Here is an 18719-nt window from a genome sequence, read left to right on the forward strand (position 1 = left end):
GCCAAAATCTCCTAACTCTTAAAAGTCTGGAGCTAATTCAAAAGTTTTAAAGCATGTGAAGGACAAACAGAATATGTATGGCGGCCAGATTCAACCCGCAAGTCCCAGCTCTACCAGCCCACTGGTTTTGGTTTTTTGTTTTTGTTTTTTGAGATGGAGAGTTTTGCTCTTGTTGCCCAGGCTAGAGTGCGATGGCATGATCTCGGCTCACTGCAACCTCTGCCTCCCAGGTTCAAGCGATTCTCCTACCTCAGCCTCACAAGTAGCTGGGATTACAGGCACCCACCACCATGCCCAGCTAATTTTTTGTATTTTTAGTAGAGATGGGGTTTCATACGTTGGCCAGCCTGGTCTCCAACTCCTGATCTCATGATCTGCCCACCTTGGCCTCCCAAAGCACTGGGATTACAGGCGTGAGGCACTGCACCCGGCCTAGCCCACTAGTTTTTAGGACAAGACTATACAGTCTTTAACTTTGAATTCCCCCAAATTAGTACAGGGTTTAGTACAGAGAAAGAACTTGATACATTTTTATACACTTTTGAAGAATAAATTGATATTTATTTAGTACTCACTGTCAGCCAAGCACTTAAACACTTTACATTCATTACCCCCATGGCATCCTTATAGCCTTCTGAGGTAGAAAGACTTACTGAAGGTTCAGTAAAGTGGGGAGGAAGGCACGACTTGAACTCAGGTCTGTCTGACTCCAGATTTCTTAGAAAGGTAGAATCTTTCACTTGGGAGACAGTATGGTTAAGATCATGTTCTCTGGGCTGGGCACAGTGGCTCACACCTGTAACCCCAGCACTTTGGGAGGCTGAGGCAGGAGGATTGCTTGAGCCCAGGAGTTCAAGACCAGCCTGGGCAAAATAGTGGGACTCCATCTCTGCAAAACATAAGAAAATTAGCTGGGAGTGGTCGGCCACACCTGTAGTCCCAGCTACTTGAGAGGCTGAGGCAGGAGGATAGACTGAGCCCAGCAAGTCAAGGCTGCAAAAGAGTCATGATTGCACCCCTGCACCCCAACCTGGGTGATAGAGTGAGACCCTATCTCAAAAAAAGAAAGAAAGAAAGAAAGAAAGAAAGAAAGAAAGAAAGAAAGAAAGAAAGAAAGAAAGAAAGAAAGAAAGAAAGAAAGAAAGAAGAGAGAGAGAGAGAGAGAGAGAGAGAGGAAGGAAGGAAGGAAGGAAGGAAGGAAGGAAGGAAGGAAGGAAGGAAGGAAGGAAAGAAAGAAAAAAAAGAAAGAAGGAAGGAAGAAGGAAGGAAGGAAGGAAGGAAGGAAGGAAGGAAGGAAGGAAGGAAGGAAGATAGATCATGTTCTCTGGGTTTAAGTTCCGGATTAGTCACTTTCTATTTGTCATCTTGGGCAACTTACATATCTAAGCCTCCATTTTCTTTTCTGTAAAATGTGGATAAAAAGAGTTAACTACTCACAAGGCTGTTACAAGGGATAAATGGGATAAATTGGCACAGAGGAGCTAATCAATAAATAATAACCATTATTATTATCCCAGTGTTTATCTCCTTAGGGTTATTAAATCACAACCTTAGCCTACAAACAGGCATATTCTAGTGGAATATCTTGTTACTAGAGAAGAGAGGGAAGAAATGTAGGCAGTCACTTCAGCTATCAGATGGCTGCCTTCTGGGCCAACAGCACATTTGATAGGAACGAAAATGATCAAAACAAATGACAGAGCTCAGGGCAAGGGGCAAACTGTTCCCCTGCCAGGCTGTTTGATAGAAAAAGGAATGGTTATCTTGGTTCTAAAGCTTCAACCACACTGGATCCTTGTGTTTTCACAACCCTTAAGGTTAGAGCCAACTTTCAAAAAGAATAATTAAATCGGGAAAGAAATGGGGTCAGCAGGTTTCGTAGTGCTTTTAAACAGAAAGTCTCAGAACTCATGGAGGGAAGTAGCTGACAGCAAAACTGCTTTCCTACTCATCAACCCAAAGAACTGCTTAATTCCAGAAGAAGATAGAGGAGCACGTCTCACCAAACACAAGTTGACCCTAACTCTTAAGTCATCTACAGCCAAAAAACTGATTCTGTACCTGGTTGATCATGCCTGTAAAAAATAAAAAATAAAAAAATTGATTCTGCCTATAAAATGACTGACATGTTTCAGAACATTTTTGGCTTACTTAATAAAAATTACTGTTCTATTTAGTAATCACATAAAAACAGAGATTGCATTCATGATTTTAATAATGAAATACCAAAATTAATATCCTGAAAGATGTGTACAATCTACATAAAGACAACTTCAAAATGTTATTGAAAGATATGAAGGAAGATTTTAATAAGTTAAAATCTAAACAGTGTTCCCGGCCAAAAGCGGTGGCTCACGTCTGTAATCCCAACAGTTTGGGAGCCCAAGGCAGGCAGATCACTTGAGTTCAGGGGTTCAAAACCAGCCTGGCCAACATGGTGAAACCCCATGTCTACTAAAAATACAAAAATTAGCCAAGTGTGATGGTGCACACCTGTAATCCCAGCTACTTAGGAGGCTGAGGCAGGAGAATCGCTTGAACCCAGGAGGCAGAGGTTGTAGGGAGCCAAGATCATGCAACTGCACTCCAGCCCAGGCAACAGAGCAAGACTCCATCACACAAAAACAAAAACCAGTGTTCTTGAGTGAGAAGACATAAAATTGTAAAGATTTTGGCTCTCTCAAAATTAATTTATGGACAATTCAATGCCAACCAAAATGCCTATAGATATTTTTCATAGAACGCAACAAAATAATTCTAAATTTCATGTGGAAAAAAAATGAAGAGATACTATATTATACTTTTTATTCACTTATTCATTTTATTACTTTTGCATTTTACTTAACTTTGCTTCTACAGCTTTATTGAAATGTAGTTCACACATCATAAAATCACCTTATTAAAGTATGCAGATTAGTGGTGTTTAGTATATTCAAAGTTGAACAACCATCACCACTAATTTTTCAACCCTCCCCCAAAAGAAACTCATACCTATTAACAATTATTCACCTTTCCTAACACCCCCACACCAGCCCTAGGTAAATACTTTTTGTCTCTATGGATTTGTTTATTCTAAACATTTTATATAAAGGTAATAATACAATATCTGGTCTTTTGTGACAGGCTTCTTTCATTTAGCATAATGTTTTCAAGGCTTCTGTAATAACAAATTTAACCTTGTCCAAAGAGAGATCTGGCTTTTGTCCTTAACTTCTTGGAAGTAATCTCTAAACTCCTGAAATGTCATGTCTAATAGGAATGTCTTTGTTTTCCCTGAAGGTCTTGGGACTTTTCACTTTCTTGATGATGTCCTTAACTTTTTATTTAGTCCAATTTCTCTATGTTTTCCTTTGTTGCTCATGCTTTTGGTATCTTACCTAAGAATTCTTTGCCAAATCCAAGATCATGAAGATTGACCCCTGTGTTTTCTTCTAAGAGTTTTACAGTTTTAGTTTTCACATTTAGGTCTTTGAGTTATTTTGAGTTAATTTTTGTATAGGGAAAGCAAAGGTCCAACTGCATTCTTCTGCATTTAGACATACAGTTTCCCAGCACCATTTGTTGAAAAAACAATTTCAATAATAGTTTTAGATGGTCCTGGTACCCTTGTTAAAAATCAGTTCACCATAAACATATGGGTTTATTTCAGGACTCTCAATTTTATTCCATTGATCTATGAGTCTATCCTTATGCCAGTACCACACTTGGATTACTATAGCTTTGTAGTAGGTTTTTGAAATTGGGAAATGTGAGTTCTACAACTTCGCTCTTCTTAAATTTTTATTACAAAAATTTTCAGGGCTGGGTGCAGTGGCTTATGTCACTTTGGGATGCTAGGCAGGAGGATCACTTCGGTCCAGGAGTTCAAGACCAGCCTGGGAAACATAGTGAGACCCTGTCTCTACAAAAAATAAAAAATTAGCCAGGCATGGTGGCACATGCCTATAGTCCTAGCTACTTGGGAGGCTGAGGTAGGAGGATCACTTGAGCCTGGGAGATTCAGGCTGTAGTGAACCGTGATCATACCACTGAACTTCAGCTTGAGCAACAGAGTGAGACCCTGCCTCAAAGAAAAAAAGAGTTAATTTTCATATATACATATAAAAGTTGAAACAATAGTTCAGTAAACACCTATACAGTCCATACTCCCCCATCTAGGCTTAAACAATTGTTAACATTCTGCTTTCCCTTTCATGCTCTCTCACACTCTCTCACTATAAACATACACACACACACACACACACACACACACACACCACACATTTTTTGTTGTTGAGATAAACTATTTGAAAGTAAGTTGAGGCTGGGCATACTGGCTCATGCCTGCAATCCAAGCACTTTGGGAGGTCGGGTGGATGGAGCACCTGAGGTCAGTAGTTCGAGACCAGCCTGGCCAACATGGTAAAACTTTGTCTCTACTAAAAATGCAAAAATTAGCCAGTTATGGTGGCAGGCGCCTGTAATCCCAGCTACTGGGGAGGCTGAGGCAGGAGAATCACTTGAACCTGGGAGGCAGAGGTTGCAGTAAGCCAAGATTACGCCACTGCACTCCAGCTTGGGTGACAAGAGCAAAATTCTGTCTCCAAACAAAAAACAAACAAAAAAGAAAGTAAGTTGACACATTTCATCCCCAAACTCTCTGGCATGCATCTCCTAAGAATAAGGACGTTCTTCTACTTAACTACAATGTCATTAATACTCCTAAGATATGTAGCAAAAATTCCATAATGTAGTCTATCACCACTCCATATGCAACTTTCTCCAAATGTTCCACGAATATTTTTTATAGTTTTCCCCAACTGAACCAGAATCCCATCAAGGTTTACTAATTTTATGTGGCATGTCTTTTCAATCTGTTTTCATCTATTCTATTGACATCCATTCCATGACATTGACATTTTGTAGAGTCTCAGCCAGTTGTCTTGTAGAATGTCTCACATTCTGGATTTTTCTGATTGTTTCCTCATGCTTTTAAACTTGTTACTCTATCCCCTGAATTTCTTGTGAACTGGAAGTTAGGTCTGGTTTGGTCAGAAAATTGGGGAACTTCCAGCCAGGGGCAGTGGCTCATGCCTGTAATCCCAGTACTTTGGGAGGCCAAGGTGGGCGGATCACTTGAGGCCAGGAGTTCAAGACTAGCCTGGCCAACATGGTGAAACCCCATCTCTACTAAAAATACAAAAATTAGCCGGGCGTGCTTGCTCATGCCTGTAATCCCAGCTACTTGGAAGGCTGAGGCAGGAGAATCGCTTGAACCAGGGAGGCAGAGGTTGCAGTAAGACGAAATCGCACCACTGTACTCCACCCTGAGCAACAGAGGAAGACTCGGTCTCAAAAAAAAAAAAGAAAGAAAACTGGGGAACTTCCTATTAGAAGCACCTAGTGTCAGACTGTTCCACTGTTAGTGAAGCAAAAGTGATGGCAGCCAAATCTCTCCATCGTAAAGGTATGTTATTTCTTTCGCAGTTCCTAAGTAATCATTGACTCTAGCCTTTTTAACTATACTTTAATGCAAACCAATATCTTAATTTTAAAAAAGTGATTTTTTTTTTGAGACGGAGTCTGGCTGTGTTGCCCAGGCTGGAGTGTAGTGGCCGGATCTCAGCTCACTGCAAGCTCCGCCTCCTGGGTTTACGTCATTCTCCTGCCTCAGCCTCCCGAGTAGCTGGGACTACAGGCGCCCGCCATCACGCCTGGCTAGTTTTTTGTATTTTTTTTAGTAAAGACGGGGTTTCACCGTGTTAGCCAGGATGGTCTCGATCTCCTGACCTCGTGATCCGCCCGTCTCGGCCTCCCAAAGTGCTGGGATTATAGGCTTGAGCCACCGCGCCTGGCCAAAAAAAAGTGTTTTAAACATTGAGAGGGCATGTAAAACACATCCAAAAAGTAAGAACAGTGAGGTGGGGCAGCTCTACTTTTTATCAGAGAATGATTATAATAATATAGCCATAATAACTAAAGCATAATGGCATCAGAGCATAAAGTACTGGCATTGAAATACATTTAAACATACATCCTATAGTAGAAAATGTTAGTTGGAATGTACCCCAGAAATAAAATTGAGTTCAACTGCCTCACTTTGCAGATGCAAAACCTGAACCTTAATAAATTTTATCAAGGCCAATTCATTAAGGCCAGAAAGCATAAGTAATTTTTGAGTGCTTATTCTATGCTGGGCATTGTTCTAAGCACTTCACATGATTAACTCATTTAATCCTCCCAATAGTTCTATTGAGGATAGGTTATACTGATTCCACGCCCCCTATCTTTTTTTTTTTTTTTTTTTTGCCAGTGAGAAAACTGAGATGGAAAGAAGTTAAATGACTCATCCAGGATCCACAGCTCATAAATTAGGGAGCTGGGCTCAGAAGTCAGGAAAGCTGACTCTAGAATCTGTGCTTAACTGGTCCTCCCTATCACCTCACAAGCTATATTACTTGTGGCTGCATAGCCACACCTACTTAGGAATCAAATTAGGCCCTAGATTCTCCAAGAACAATTCTACTCTCTATCCAGAATTCTAAGACTGGAGTGAATTGATTGCTTCTTGCAACCTGGCGCATTACTGATTCCAGCATGCACTGGGCTCTCTATATGAGTAGGCCGCTGCTAATTACCTATGATAATGAGGGATGGATAGGCACTGAAGATTCAGCATAGCTGAACACCAAACCCCCTCCCCAAAAAAACAAAAAGAAAGCACTTGGCCTTTGGGTATAATATTGTATCACGTTTGTAGTAGATTTGCTTTCTTAATTATGTTTTGATAGGATTGCTATTAAAGTCAGTTTCTATTCTCTACACACCCCCAAAACAGCGAGGGACTATGACCGGTGGAAATGTCTTGCATGATATGCCTCTGTGGAAAATGAGAGTGGATTGCAAAAGCTCTTCTCCACCCTGTTCTTTTCATCCTGCATAGGTCTTGGTCTATGTCTTACTGATTTCCCATGTTAATTATTTTAACCTTGTCCTCAGTAGCCTCCTTTGTCTCTCATTGCCATAGAAACCCATTCTGCCTTAAGAATGTCTTTCTTGCCTATTCCTTTGACCCAGGCCCTCTACTTAAGTCCTTCTTCAGCTGCAAATCACCTGCTGAATTAAATCTAAGCTCCTTGATCTTGGCTTCCAGGACGTTCTATAATTTGCTTCTCTGTTTTTCTCCTTTTACAAATAATACATTCCTGGAGCAGAGGTTAAAGTAGATCACTGTCAACCAAAATATTAACTGTAATAACTAACATATTTACATAGAACTTAAGAATTAAGTAAAAACATATCCACCTACATTACCTCATTTAAGGCTCATACTCTGCTGTATTATATATAATTATTTTACATTTATATAAATATAGATAAAGCAGATAACATGATCAGCATTTTAAGTTCAATAAAACCAGGGCCCAAATAAATTAAATGACTTGCCCTATAAGAATTTATTGGGCCGGGCGCGGTGGCTCACGCCTGTAATCCCAGCACTTTGGGAGGCCGAGACGGGCGGATCATGAGGTCAGGAGATCGAGACCATCCTGGCTAACACGGTGAAACCCCGTCTCTACTAAAAAATACAAAAAACTAGCCGGGCGCGGTGGTGGGCGCCTGTAGTCCCAGCTACTGGGGAGGCTGAGGCAGGAGAATGGCGTGAACCCGGGAGGCGGAGCTTGCAGTGAGCTGAGATCCGGCCACTGCACTCCAGCCTGGGTGACAGAGCGAGTCTCCGTCTCAAAAAAAAAAAAAAAAAAAAAAAAAAATTTATTGGTGCTATGGGTGCTGACGAGTTGGTGGGTGCGGCACACCAACATGGCACAAGTATACATATGTAACAAACCTGCACGTTATGCACATGTACCCTAAAACTTAAAGTATAATAATAATAAAAAAAATTAAAAAAAATTACAGCTATGAAAAAAAAAGAATTTATTGGTGCTGAAGCTACATCTTTCTTTTTTTTTTTTTTTTTTTTTTGAGACAGCATTTTGCTCTTGTTGCCAAGGCTGGAGTGCAATGGTGCAATCTCAGCTCACCACAACTTCCGCCTCCTGAGTTCAAGCGATTCTCCTGCCTCTGCCTCCCGAGTACTGGGATTACAGGCATGCACCACTATGCCCGGCTAATTTTGTATTTTTAGTAGAGACGGAGTTTCTCCATGTTGGTCATGCTGGTCTCGAACTCCCGACCTCAGGTGATCTGCCTGCCTCCGCCTCCCAAAGTGCTGGGATTATGGGCACAAGCCACCATAACCGGCCAAAGCTACATCTTAAACTCTAATCTTCAGGCTCCCAGGCCATGCATGTTATATTACACAATGTGATGAATAATCCTGTATTTACCAAAAGTGTTTTTGGTTTACATGCTGTGGCAGGCAGAATTCCAGGATATCCTCCAAGATCTCCTCCTCACCCCACCCCCACAGTACATGACCTACATAACCCCTGGGGCCGTGACTATGAAGAGAGATCACTCCCCTGATTCTGTTATGCGGTGTGGCAGAGTTGATCTTTTTTTTTTTTTTGGAGACAGAATTTTACTGTCACCCAGGCTGGAGTGCAATGATGCCATCTCGGCTCACTGCAACCTCCACCTCCTGGGTTAAAGCAATTCTTGTATCTCAGCCTCCCTAGTAGCTGGGAAAACAGGAGCACACCACCACACCCAGCTTTTTTTTTTTTTTTTTTTTTTTTGAAACGGAGTCTCACTCTGTCGCCAGGCTGGAGTGCAGTGGCGTGATCTCGGCTCACTGCAACCTCCATCTCCCGATTCACACGATTCTCCTGCCTCAGCCTCCCGAGTAGCCGGGACTACAGGAGCACACCACCACACCCAGATAATTTTTGTATTTTTAGTAGAGACAGAGTTTCACCATGTTGCCCAGGCTAGTGTGGAACTCCTGAGCTCAGACAATCCGACCGCCCCGGCTTCCCAAAGTGCTAGGATTACAGGTGTGAGCTACCGCGCCCGGCCAAGAGTTGATCTCAAAACAGGGAGATTATCCAGGTGAGCCTAATCTAATCACACGAGCCCTTTAAAAGCAGAGCATTTTTCTCCAACGGTGGCAGAAGAGGAGACAGAAAGATGTGCTTCAGCTGGCCCGGGAGCAAGCAAACATCCATGTTGTGAACTACCAATAAATAGGGTTCATGTGGGAAGGAGTTGAGAGTGATCCCTAGGAGCTGAGGGTGGCCACCACTAGCAGCACACAACAAAACAGGGAAGTCGATCCCACAACCGCCAGGAACTGATTTCTGCAAACAAGAATGAGTTAGAAGATGGATTTTTCTCCAGAGCCTCCTATGAGATTTCAGCCTTGTCATACCCTGGGCAGGGAACCCAGACGCTCGGTAAATTACCAAGGATTACAAAATATCTCCCCAGGAGATTGTTTTGGGTGGTAGGAGGATACGGTTTAAAGAAAAGTTTTGAGTATGAATGTTTTCAGAGTCCAAGAACTCTCCATTAGCCAGTCTCACTATTACCTATCGTTTTAAACTCCCTATCACCCTTTCACTTACAGTAGCTGTCCCGGGGAAGCTTTTGTATTTTGTACCCTTTCTGGGGGAATGGGGCTGAGTAAGGAACGTAATAAAGCGGCCTAAACAGCATCTCCCTCTATCTTTGATATTTTGCCTAGGGAACGCCCTATCATGTCGCATATAAGCGATCGAGTTATGTATTTGTTGCTAGCTGAAGAGATTATTCCTTGATAACCGCTTGGTCCGGTCAGAATAGAAACGAATGATACTCCCGTTCAAAGAACTACAAATCCCAGAAGGCCTTTCGGCCAGAGCGCCTGCGCATCGCGCGCTCCTTCCTTTCCGCTCCTCATCATCTGGAAAGACCCGCCCCGCGGTGCTGTCGCTCGCGCTGGAAGAAGCGGAAGAAGATGGCGCTCACCAGGTGGGTTGTTGATTGGGGTCCTCGATACGGAAGGGTCTGGGAGTACCAATCTTTTTCATTTCTCTTCCCATACTCTTGGGGCGGTGACCTGACCCGGGGCACAGAATGACGTGGGCCAAAACTACGGCTACGTCCTCCCGCTGGCCGCCGCTACGACTAGGCCTAGTCGAAGCTGGGGTCTTTCCGCGGTTTCCCGGGTTTAGTTCACCCCTCACCGAGGCCGAAAGCCGCGGCGTGGCCTCAGACACTGAAGACTGCATTTTTCGCTTAAGCATCTTGCGGGGAGCGAACAACGCTCCCTCAGGTCCGCGGCTCGGGCGAACAAGAAGGGGTTGGGGACGGTAGTGGCTTATTTGGGCGGAGTGAAGCGCACGGGCTGCGACTGCGCGGCTTTCCGGCCGTTTGCCTGTGTCCCGAAACAAGGATTCCTGAAAAAAGGGACCCGGAGCTGAACAGAGATTTAAATGAGCCACACTAGTGGCAGCTGTCTGCTGATATGCGCCACTGCTCCGCACTTTAACTTTGGAGCTTAGAATTTCTTCCGTAGATAGAACCACCTCAGAGTTTTGCTGTTTTCGGTTACCTTAGTAACTGTCTGTAAAGTGCTCCTTGCCTTTAAGAAAAAGATGCTTTCCAGTGGGAGAGTCCGAGAAGTTACGCTACCCCTGCTAGTCTCCAACCTTGCTGCCCCACCTTAAGTGGGAAAACTTTCCATGCGAACTGAACAGGAAAAGTCTAGTGTTCAGGAAGGTTGTAGAGAAAGTAGTCCTTTTAGGGCATCAACTTGAGCCCTCTTAACACCCTTCATTCTCCTCACGCATGTTTTTTTGGTTTTTTTTTTTTTTTTTCTGGCTGATGACAGTATGAATCCAAAAAATTACTTTGGGAATTACTGTTGGTGCTTTGCTCTGTCCTGGGGATTGTGTACACAGAAGAAAATCTGTCTTTGGCAACAGGGAAGATGGGGTACAAGGTATACAGACATAAAACAATCACAGAACACAAAATGCACATTTGTGTTATACTAACCTTAGTGCAAAAAGAATTAGATGGAATAAGTTGTGTGGGCTGGAGAGTTTTCTTTCCCCTCTCCTTTCTAAAAATTTTTTTGCCTTTTTTTTTTTTAAACTATTTTTTTGAGATGGAGTCTTGCTGTGTTGGCCAGGTTGGTCTTTAACTCTTGGCCTCAAGCAGTCCTCCTGTTTCGGCCTCCAAAAGTGCCAGGCGTGAGCCACCATGCCCGGCATCTGAATTTTTTTTTTTAATGAACTAGAAATGGGGTGTCACTGCGTTGGCCAGGGTGGTCTTCAACTCCTGGCCTCCATCAGTCTTCTCACCTAGGCTTCCCAAACTGCTGGGATTGCAGGCATGAGCTACCATGCCCAGCCAAGAGTTTTTTCTTTAGTAAATGTTACAGGCAGCAAACATTTGAGTACCCTCCAGGTGTGAGACACTGTGTCATAGACTAGTAAAGTTATGAGGGGAGACTTCGTGGAAAAGGTGGAATTTGAAATGGACACACAGGAAAAATTTCTAGAGATGTGATGGGTATTTTTTTATTTTATTTTTTGATGCAGGGTCTCACTCTTGCCCAGGCTGGAGTGCAGTGACCCAATCACAGCCCACTGCATCTTCAACCTCCCAAGGCTCAGGTGATCCTCCTGCCTCAGAGTAGCTGGGACTATAGACGCTTGCCTTGATGCCCAGTTAATTTTTGGTTTTTTAGTAGAGGTGGGGTTTTGCCATGTTGCCCAGCCTGTTCTTGAACTGGGCTTAAGTGATCCACCCATCTCAGCCACCACATCGTGTGGCCTGTCATGGGTATTGTGTGCTTAAAATTGCAATGGCAGAATGCAGTATTCAAATGACCAGTCTTGGGGACTCCAGAGCTTTCCATACCTACCATCTGGGGTTCCTCAGTATTCTTTGTAACATCCTTTAAACCAGTAAACGCATTTCCCTGAGTTCTGTGAGCTACCCTAGCAAATTAGTTGAACCTGAGGATGAGGTCATGGGAACCCTGGTTTGTAGTCAGTTGGCCGGTGACCTGGACCTACTATTGGCATCTGAAGTAAGGGCAGTCTTGAGGGACTGAGCCCTCAACCTGTGACATCTGACACTATCTCCAGGTAGATAACATCAAAAATGAATTGAATTAGAGGACACTTGACTGGTGTCCAGTAAACAATTGATAGCTTGCTTGATATGTGGGGAAAAACCATCATGTATCTGGTATCAGAAGTGTTGTGTGTTGTTGATTGTTGAGTGAAATAATAGGAGAAACTGAATTTGTTTTAATTTTATACTCTATCCACATGGAGCTTACATTCTACTGGGATAGAAAGACTATGAGTAAAATCATAATGCAATTTCAGGTAATACACGCTAGGAATAAAAGAGGGTTAGAGAGTGACTCAAAGTTTGGGGTGAAGTGGCTATTTTGGGTAAGATGGTCAGAAAACAGCTCTAGAGAGAGGTAACTGAGCAGAGACATGAGTGCTAAGATGCAAGCTGTTGAAAGATCTGGGGCTACTCTAGGCATACTGCCTATGGGATAGCCCTGCTCCTCAAGGAGCAGTCACAGAAGAAGACATCTGGAGAAGAGTTTTCTATAAAAGCATACGAAAATTTGTTCTGTGTTTTCGTTTTTGTTTTTTTGGTTATGTTTTGTTTTGTTTTGTTTTGTTTTTTGAGGCAGAGTCTCACTCTCACCCAGGCTGGAGTGCAGTGGAGCAATCTCAGCTCACTGCAAACTCCACCTCCCAGGTTCAAGTGATTTTCCTGCCTCAGCTGGGATTACAGGCATCTGCCACCATGCCTGGCTAATTTTTGTATTTTTAGTAGAGACAGGGCTTCACTATGTTGGCATGGCTGGTCTTGAACTCCTGGCCTCAAGTAATCCACCTGCTTTGACCTCCCAAAGTGTTGGGATTACAGGTGTGAGCCACCTCGCCCAGCCGGAAAAATAGTAATTGATTGAGACAGACAGACAGATAGATTTTATGGCAGAAGGAATAGCCAATGTAAAGATCCTGAGATGGCTTAAGGTAAGATAAGAAGGCTATAGCGAAATGAAGATGGTGAGTGCCGGGGAAGAGTGTATTTATTTCTCCTACAGCATTTAAGGAGCTCCAGCTGTGAAGTTAAAAGTCTTGGAGCATTAGGGATGAAAGAAGTATAAGGTGTGATTCCTGCAGAGCTGCTCACAGTCTTGTGAAAACAGAGTAGATAAATGAGTAGATGATTGCAGTACAGTAAGATAATGTTGTAGTAGTGGTATATAGAGGGTTGTAGGGGAGCATAGAGATGGGCATTTAACCCAAACTGGAAGAGTCATGGTACAGCCCTAAAACTATCAAACATACGGAACCTGTATTGAAAGTGCCTAGATACTATGCCAACAGGTTCATGGATTTCTCTCATTTAATATTTATAAGAACCTTATGAAGTAGATACTCTTATGAACTATTATTACAGATGAGAAAACAGATTCAGAGAGGTAAGTAGCTTATCCAGGTTAGTAAGTGGCATAGGTCAGATCTGAAATCTAAGCCTAGCCATCACTTACCGCCCCAGACTGGATTAGATCCCTATCATGTAGACTCATAGCATCTGTATCTTAACATCATAACTTAACATGTGTAATTATAGATTTGTGTGATTTTTTTTTTGTTCTCTGTCTCTGCAAGACTCCGTTTATAGTCTCATGCCTAGCATAGTGCTTGAACCCAAATAATAAATATTTTTGAATAATTAATAAGCTCTGCTACTTAGGTATGCTTCCTATCCAAGAATCACAAAGGAACTAAGGTTGTTTTCTCCATATTCAGCCATCAGGATCCTTTTGTAGTACTTTAGAGTATCACTATAATACTTTAATACTTAAAAGTTGTTAAGAACAGTTTAGTAGAAAGGTTACCTTGACTAAAGAATAAGCTGCATCTTCAGGGCTTCTGCTTTGATTCTTTGGTCTCTTAAGTTTTTTTGTTGTTGTTGTTTGTTTGTTTTAGAAGGAGTTTTGCTGCTGTTGCCCAGGCTAGAGTGCAATGACGCAATCTTGGCTCACTGTACCCTCCTCCTACCGGGTTCAAGTGATTCTCCTACCTCAGCCTCCCAAGTGGCTGGGATTACAGGCACGCACCATCACGCCCGGCTAATTTTGTATTTTTAGTAGAGACAGGGTTTCACCATGTTGGTCAGGCTGGTCTTGAACTCCTGACCTCAGGTGATCCACCAACCTCGGCCTCCCAAAGTGCTGGGATTACAGGTGTGAGCCACCATGGCTGGCCTGGCCTCTAAGTTTTAAATTTCATTCTAGATTCCCTTAGCACTTAAATATACAACTCGTGTTTATTTTAGCTACCTCTTTGTTCTAATCCTAGTTCTTTTGTATTTACACTGAAGTAATTTAAGGAGCATAAGGGTAAAAATGTTAAAAATAAGGAGTAGCCAGGCATGGTGGCTCATGCCAGTAATCCTAGTACTTTGGGAGGGTGAGGCTGATGGATCACTTGAGGTCAGGAGTTTGAGACCAGCCTGACCAACATGGGCCAACATGACAAAAACCTGTCTCTACTAAAAATACAAAAATTAGGGGTGTGGTGGCACGCACCTGTAATCCCAGCTCCTTGGGAGACTGAGGCATGAGAATCACATGAATCCAGGAGACAGAGGTTTCAGTGAGCCGAGTTTGCTCCACTGCACTCGAGGCTGGGCAACAGCACAAGACTCTGTCTCAAAAAAAATAAAAGGAGTATAAGAATAGCAAGTATATACTGGACAGTTTATCCCTGGATTTTTAGGAATGTTTACTTGCTTGTTATAAGAAATATGGAAACAGGCTGAGTGTGGTGGCTCACACCTGTAATCCTAGCACTTTGGGAGGCCGAGGCAGGCAGGTCATCTGTGGTCAGGAGTTCGAGACCAACCTGGCCAACATGGTGAAACCCTGTCTCTACTGAAAATACAAAAATTAGCTGGGTGTGATGCCGCACATCTGTAATCCCAGCTACTTGGGAGAGTGAGGCAGGAAAATTAGTTGAACCCAGGAGGTGGGGGCTGCAGTGAGCCGAGATGGTGCCACTGCACTCCAGCCTGGGTGACACAGAGAGACTCTGTCTCAAAAATAAAAAAAAAAGACAAATATGGAAGCGTGGCCAAATGTGGTGGCTCACGCCTGTAATTCCAGCACTTTGAGAGGCCGAAGTCAGCGGATTACTTGAGGTCAAGTTCAAGACCAGCCTGGCCAACATGGTGAAATCCCATCTCTACTAAAATTGCAAAAATTAGCGTGGTGTGGTGACACATGCCTGTAATCCCAGCTACTTGGGAGGCTGAGGCAGGAGAATCACTTGAACCCAGGAGGCAGAGGTTGCACAGAGTGGAGATGGTACCACTGTATTCCAGCCTGGGCAACAGAGTGAGACTTTTTCTCAAAAAAAAAAAAAAAAAAAAAAAAAAGGGAAATACGGAAGCATAAATGCTTAAGAGTTTGTCTATTATATGAAATATATGTTAATTTTTTATTCTGGACATCATTTGCTATTGTCCTAGTCAGATGTTTTTACTGTGTGTCTTTGAGTACTTCTGTCTTCCACATGTTATAAAATGACTAATATTGAGTACTACCATAAATCATTGAAAAATCGGCTGTTTCGCTGAAAAGTAAAAGCATTGTAGGAAAATTTGTCTCTGTGGCCAAGTTGCAGTGGTCAAATTAAACATAAGCGTTTTTTTAATTTCTGACTTTTATTATCTTTGCTTATAGCTTTTTACCCGCACCTACTCAGCTATCTCAGGACCAGCTTGAGGCTGAAGAAAAGGCAAGATCCCAAAGATCGCGGCAGACCTCACTGGTCTCCTCCCGAAGAGAGCCTCCCCCGTACGGATACCGGAAAGGCTGGATACCTCGGTTATTAGAGGTACATATGGATCTTAAGTTTAAATTTATTAAGTTGTGCTGAAATTTATAGCACACTATAACATAAATTTAAATGTTAGGACCTCTGATTATGAATGTCAGTGTGATAGAAATTCTGGTTATGCGCTCTCAAGATGTATATTTCGCTCAGAAGATGTATCACTTTGCTTATTATCTGTCACTGCTTTGTGGTCACTAGAGAATTATACCATTTGTCTATTCCTATATCAAACTATTAAATATTTACCAGAAAACTAACATTTTGTAAATCCAGGAATTATAGCATATGGAAAATAATGGGAAGGTAAAAAGATAAGAGAGATGAAAGTGGATTTCATGTTTGGGCTCCTCCTCCTCCCCTCCAGTAATACCACATAACCCTGAAGAGAGAACTTTCTTTCAGGGAAAACTCCAGTAGCACTTCCTTTGCTAATTTCTTTCTCTTCACTTGTTTTCTTACCTTTAATTTGAGAATGTTAATATATATATGATATATAGGTTAAATATGTTTTTGTGGGTATAAGAGACAAAATTTGGTTGATTTGAAGGCAATGAGGGAGAAGGAACCATCTGGAATAGCCCTTTCTATTGCTAGCTTGTTGCCAAAGAACAAGCCTCCGGTCGGGCACAGTGGCTCACACCTGTAATCCCAGCACTTTAGGGGGCCGAGGCGGGCGGATCACCTGAGGTCAGGAGTTTGAGACCAGCCTGACCAATATGGAGCAACCCCATCTCTACTAAAAATACAAAATTAGCCAGGCATGGTGGCTCGTGCCTGTAATCCCAGCTACTCCGGAAGCTGAGGCAGGAGAGTTGCTTGAACCAGGGAGGCGGAGGTTACAGTGAGCCGAGATCGCACCGTTGCACTCCAGCCTGGACAACAACAGCAAAACTCTGTCTCAATAAAAAATAAAAATAAAAAGAGCAAGCTTCCTTGGCAGCACCTATTCTAATTACTCAGGATCCTTTACATTAATTAATTAGTTTTATTTTTGGGATGGAATCTCACTGCATTTCCCAGGCTGGGGTGCAGTGGTGTGATCTCAGCTCACTGCAACCTCCGCCTCCCAGGTTCAAGTGATTCTCCTGCCTCAGCCTCCCAAGTAGCCGGGATTTTACAGGCACAGGCCACCATGCCTAGCTAATTTTCTATATTTTTAGTAAAGACAGGGTTTCACCATGTTGGCTAGGCTGGTTTTGAACTCCTGACTTCAGGTGATCCACCTGCCTCGGCTTCCCAAAGTGCTGGGATTACAGGCCTGAGCCACCGCACCTGGCCTACATTAATTTAATACATATTCCTTTCCCTGATTCTAGGGCAGCGTTGCCATGCTTGACCACTGTCTTCACTAGGGAGAAAAGCAAACATTTGAGACACATATTTCCTCCTCAGGACTCCCTCCACTTTAATCAAGCCTTTTCCTTCTCTCTCAGTATTCCTTCTGATTCCTGCATATTTTGCTTCTTCATGTCCCAAAAAATATATCTGCCCTATTAAAAATCTGAAGTGCCTATATCATTCCCAGTTATTTTCGTTTTATCACTTTTCTTTTCTTTTTTTTTTTTTTATTTTAAAGACAAAAATCTCGCCCTGTCACCCAGGCTAGAGTGTAGGGGTGCGATCTCAGCTCACTGCAACCTCTGCCTCAGCCTCCCAAGTAGCTGGGATTATAGGCGCGCATCACCATACCTGGCTAATTTTTGTGTTTTTAGTAGAGGCAGAGTTTCGCCATGTTGGCCAGGCTGGTCTTGAGCTCCTGACCTCAAGCAATCCACCTGCCTTGGCCTCCCAACGTGCTGGGATTACAGGTGTGAGCCATTAAGCCCAGCCATCACCCCATCACTTTTCTTTGTTCTGTCCTTACTGGTTATGATTTTTACTTCACGAGTATGAAGGGCTCATGCCTTTTTTCACATGCCTTCAAGTAGTGATCGTAGTATCCACTGAATTGATAGTTGTAGCTTAGAGTCCTACCAGAAGCCATCTGTATTCTCAATCTCTTCCATATCTCAGTCCCCTGGCTACCAGACTTTTTTTTTTTTTTTTTTTTTTTTTTTGAGACGGAGTCTTGCTCTGTCACCAGACTGGAGTACAGTGGCGCAATCTCAGCTCACTGCAACCTCGCCTTCCGGGTTCAAGCAGTTCTCTGCCTCAGCCTCCCGAATAGCTGGGATTACAGGCGTCCGCCACCTCGCCCGGCTAATTTTTTTGTATTTTTAGTAGAAACGGGATTTCACCATCTTGGCCAGGCTGGTCTTGAACTCCTGACCTCGTGATCCACCTGCCTCGGCCTCCCAAAGTGCTGGGATTACAGCTGTGAGCCACCGTACCTGGCTCATACTCTTTATTAGAGTTTATAAGAGGAACACCCAACTAGATCATATCTTGTCCTATGTATTCCAAAAAACCCACATGTAGGTTTTTTTGTTGTTTTTTTTTTGTCAGCTTTCCTCTGGTGCTTATGAATGCTGGTGTGTGAAGGCCAGTCATATTGCAATTATTAAGGGATTTTTGTTGCTTTTGTTTTCTCTGATAGTGTAATTTGTGGGAGGCAGAGCAAGATGAAAGATTATCAAGGAGTCTTACCTGGGGAAAAAAAGTAGTGATTGGCGGCGTCATCTAATAGAGGAGTTGAGTGTCTCTGTTGAGGCATTATAAATATTGTTTGGTCTGTCAATAGGTTGCACCATGAGGGTGACAGGCATCACCTTACATAGAATGGAAATCTCATCCATGCATTTCAGCATTACAATACTTGGTTGCTATTAGGTTTTTAGATTCCTACTTGACTATTAGTGGTTTCATATATCCTGGTGGAACAGAACAGTTTATTTGAAAATCAAGTTGAAATGGCCAGCTAATCTGGAAATGCTATGGATGCTGCTTGAGGGGAGTGAATGTTCT

The 18719-nt window shown here is 42.9% G+C and overlaps 3 protein-coding genes across 4 annotated transcripts in view; 2 read left to right on the forward strand and 1 right to left on the reverse strand.

The window, feature by feature from the left end:
* SNW1 (SNW domain containing 1) overlaps nt 1–18719 on the forward strand; it is a 1184582-nt gene that overhangs the window by 1130971 nt on the left and 34892 nt on the right. Inside the window, exons 2-3 of the mRNA XM_050798773.1 lie at nt 9861–9894; nt 15662–15815. Coding sequence (XP_050654730.1) covers nt 9881–9894; nt 15662–15815 — 168 coding nt within the window. The 5' untranslated portion in view covers nt 9861–9880. The remainder of the gene's footprint in view (nt 1–9860; nt 9895–15661; nt 15816–18719) is intronic.
* ALKBH1 (alkB homolog 1, histone H2A dioxygenase) overlaps nt 1–18719 on the forward strand; it is a 187471-nt gene that overhangs the window by 92226 nt on the left and 76526 nt on the right. The window lies entirely within an intron of this gene.
* LOC126959566 (uncharacterized protein C14orf178) lies at nt 544–10299 on the reverse strand. 2 transcript variants are annotated; one of them, XM_050798882.1, is made up of 3 exons: nt 9892–10299; nt 2062–2075; nt 544–889 (listed from the first exon to the last, which is right to left on the reverse strand). In XM_050798882.1, exons 1-3 carry the CDS (start codon nt 10167–10169, stop codon nt 561–563), a joined length of 621 nt encoding a protein of 206 aa, XP_050654839.1. In that variant the 5' UTR covers nt 10170–10299; the 3' UTR covers nt 544–560. The 2 variants fall into 2 exon arrangements, with proteins under 2 accessions (XP_050654839.1, XP_050654840.1); XM_050798883.1 differs by lacking the exon at nt 544–889 and having other exon boundaries at nt 1859–2075.

Source organism: Macaca thibetana, chromosome 7 (genome assembly GCF_024542745.1).
Source record: "Macaca thibetana thibetana isolate TM-01 chromosome 7, ASM2454274v1, whole genome shotgun sequence".
NCBI classification, from domain to species: domain Eukaryota; kingdom Metazoa; phylum Chordata; class Mammalia; order Primates; family Cercopithecidae; genus Macaca; species Macaca thibetana.

Bases quoted from the DNA above. Each gene is read 5' to 3' on its own strand.
- LOC126959566 (XM_050798882.1), bottom strand. From the start codon at position 10,169: ATGCTTAAGCGAAAAATGCAGTCTTCAGTGTCTGAGGCCACGCCGCGG.